Raw genomic sequence first — 2,501 nt, forward strand, 5'->3', positions numbered from 1 at the left:
GAGACCCGAGGCAGCCTGGGAGCGGAAGTGCAGCGCTCGCCGGAAGTTCCGGCATCCCCGGCATCCCCGGCGGACTGAGCGGCTGACAGGCTTTGGCTGGAGCCCGAGCTGCGTGGAGGACTTGGTGGCCATGGAGTTGGGCGAGCTGCTCTACAACAAGTCCGAGTACATCGAGACGGTGCGCGGTGTCCGCACTTCGGCGCGTCCCTCTCCAGGCCGGGGTCCCTTTGGGGCCGGTGCCCCCTCTTCTCCCTGCCCCACCCCGGTCCCTGTGTCGTGTATAGGTCTGGCCTTATTTATTCCGTAAATGGCCAGTTTAGGCTTTTTCATTGAATTCCGGTTTCCTCGTAGAGACAAAATGCTTTATAGAAAGCAGGGCAGGTCTCGTCCATCCTAATATTAATTACAGCTCCAGACTTCGGGCTTTTAAAAACGAACCTGTCATAATTGATTACTATGTGCTAAAGACTGTTAAGCTCTTTATAGTCAATATATGATGTGTGTAAGTGGCTCAATCAACGTTACTACTATTATTTTGTTTTTCATTGAATCTCCCAACTCTATGATACTGGTGAAGTCATTACCCTGGGGTTAGGGCTTTAAAATTGGGAGATAGAATTGGGGCTTGAAACCACGTCTCTGGTGCCACTAGGCCAGTGGTTCTCAACCTTCCTAGTGCCGTGACCCTTTCATACAGTTCCTCATGTTGTGGTGACGCCCAACCATAAAATTATTTTCGTTGCTACTTCGTAACTGTAATTTTGCTACTGTTATGAATCGTAATGTAAATATATGATATGCAGGATGTATTTTCATTGTTACAAATTGAACATAATTAAAGCATAGTGATTAATCACAAAAGCAATATGTAATTATATAAGTGTTTTCCGATGGTCTTAGGCGACCCCTGTGAAAGGGTCGTTCGACCCCAAAAGGGGTCGCGACCCACAGGTTGAGAACCGCTGCACTAGGCTATATAGACAGACCTCCCACATTGAATTTCTGCACCTGTTCTTCCAGTCCCTGGTTTCCTAGTCCACCCTTGCTTCATTGAAATTCTGGACTCATTCCTTGTAGACTATTCCCTATTTCAAGTCTTTCTCTCCAGTATGAACTTCTTTGACGGAAACCTCTAGCTCAAAACCTACGCAGCTTGCCCCCGCCCCTCATTCCCTGCTGTTTCCTTTCAGGCCTCTGGGAACAAAGTTAGTCGCCAGTCGGTGTTGTGCGGAAGTCAGAACATCGTTCTCAATGGCAAGGTAAGGGACAAAGCCACCCCCTGGATGAATACCTTTGCTTTCTTTTCACAAATTATTACATCAGCAGAGCAGATAAAATGTTGCCACATTTCCTATTTATTGCTGTATATTTAAAAATTCTCTCTTTTAATTCTCCAGATTGGATTTATTAAATACAAAAGAGGTTCAATAAAAGGAGGCAACAGAAAGCCTTTTTCCTTTTATGCCAGGAACATGATACAATGGCACCCACAACTAAAATTATTACCCAAGATTGAAATACTGCACACAAAACATAAATATGTAACAAAATGTTTTAGTGCAGAAACTAAAGTAATACTAATATGTTTATGTTTGATAATAATTATTGATTCAGTCCTAACTGAAACACTTAGAATTAATGTGAGAATTTGGAAAAATAGTACAATTTGAGACCAGTTTGTAAATGGAATATGAAAGGCTCAAAATCTTCAGTCTGAATAAATCAAAATGGCAGAGAGATAAATATAAACTTGAAGATAGCCCTAGCCAATTTGGCTCAGTGGAAGGGTCCTGGGTTTGATCTGGTCAAGGGCATGTACCTTGGTTACAGGTTCCTCCCTGACCTGGGCCCTGTCTTTCCCTCTGTTTTTTACTCCCTCTAAAAATTAATGGAAAAATATCTTCGGGGGAGGATTAAAATTTTTTTAAAATAAACTTGAAGATAATATTAGAACATTTAAGAACCATAGAAAATATCAAGATGTATTTGAGATTAATAAACATTGAAGTCTGTGTCTCCTGCCATCTGGAATACTAAATATTCCTTGAAATGTTACACCTCTAACCTCCAGAGGGAAAATAGTCTAACTGTAATCAAGAGATCACAAATATTTTTAATAAAGATAAAATTTGTATGTCCATTAGTGCATCATATCCATTTGAGATTTAATGGAAAGGAAATATAGTTCAGTAAATAGATATAATTAGTAATTATAGACACACTGGTTAGCACAGAAATAGGAAATTCCATTAACTTCATCTGACTCATTTGGAAATCCTTCAGCTAATTATAAAACATTTTCTGTGCTCAGCCCCTGTAGCTCAGTGATTGAACATCGACTTACGAACCAGGAAGTCATGGTTCCATTCCCAGTCAGGGCACGTGCCTGGGTTTCAGGCTCAATCCCCAGTAGCTGTTCTCAGTTTTTTTGGGTATATATCTAGGAATCCGGTTGCTGGGTCATGTGGTAATTCTTTTTTTAAAGATAAACTATTTATTTA

General features: G+C 41.0%; 1 protein-coding gene across 1 annotated transcript in view; it reads left to right on the forward strand.

Annotated features, from left to right (window-relative positions):
• Positions 1-27: 27 nt before the first annotated feature.
• The window catches only part of DCTN5 (dynactin 5 (p25)), a 23,841-nt gene continuing 21,367 nt past the window's right edge, over positions 28-2,501 (forward strand). Inside the window, exons 1-2 of the mRNA XM_005882328.2 lie at positions 28-178; positions 1,191-1,259. Of these exons, the coding sequence (XP_005882390.1) occupies positions 131-178; positions 1,191-1,259 (117 nt within the window). The 5' untranslated portion in view covers positions 28-130. The remainder of the gene's footprint in view (positions 179-1,190; positions 1,260-2,501) is intronic.

Source organism: Myotis brandtii, unplaced genomic scaffold (genome assembly GCF_000412655.1).
Source record: "Myotis brandtii unplaced genomic scaffold, ASM41265v1 scaffold707, whole genome shotgun sequence".
Classification (NCBI taxonomy): domain Eukaryota; kingdom Metazoa; phylum Chordata; class Mammalia; order Chiroptera; family Vespertilionidae; genus Myotis; species Myotis brandtii.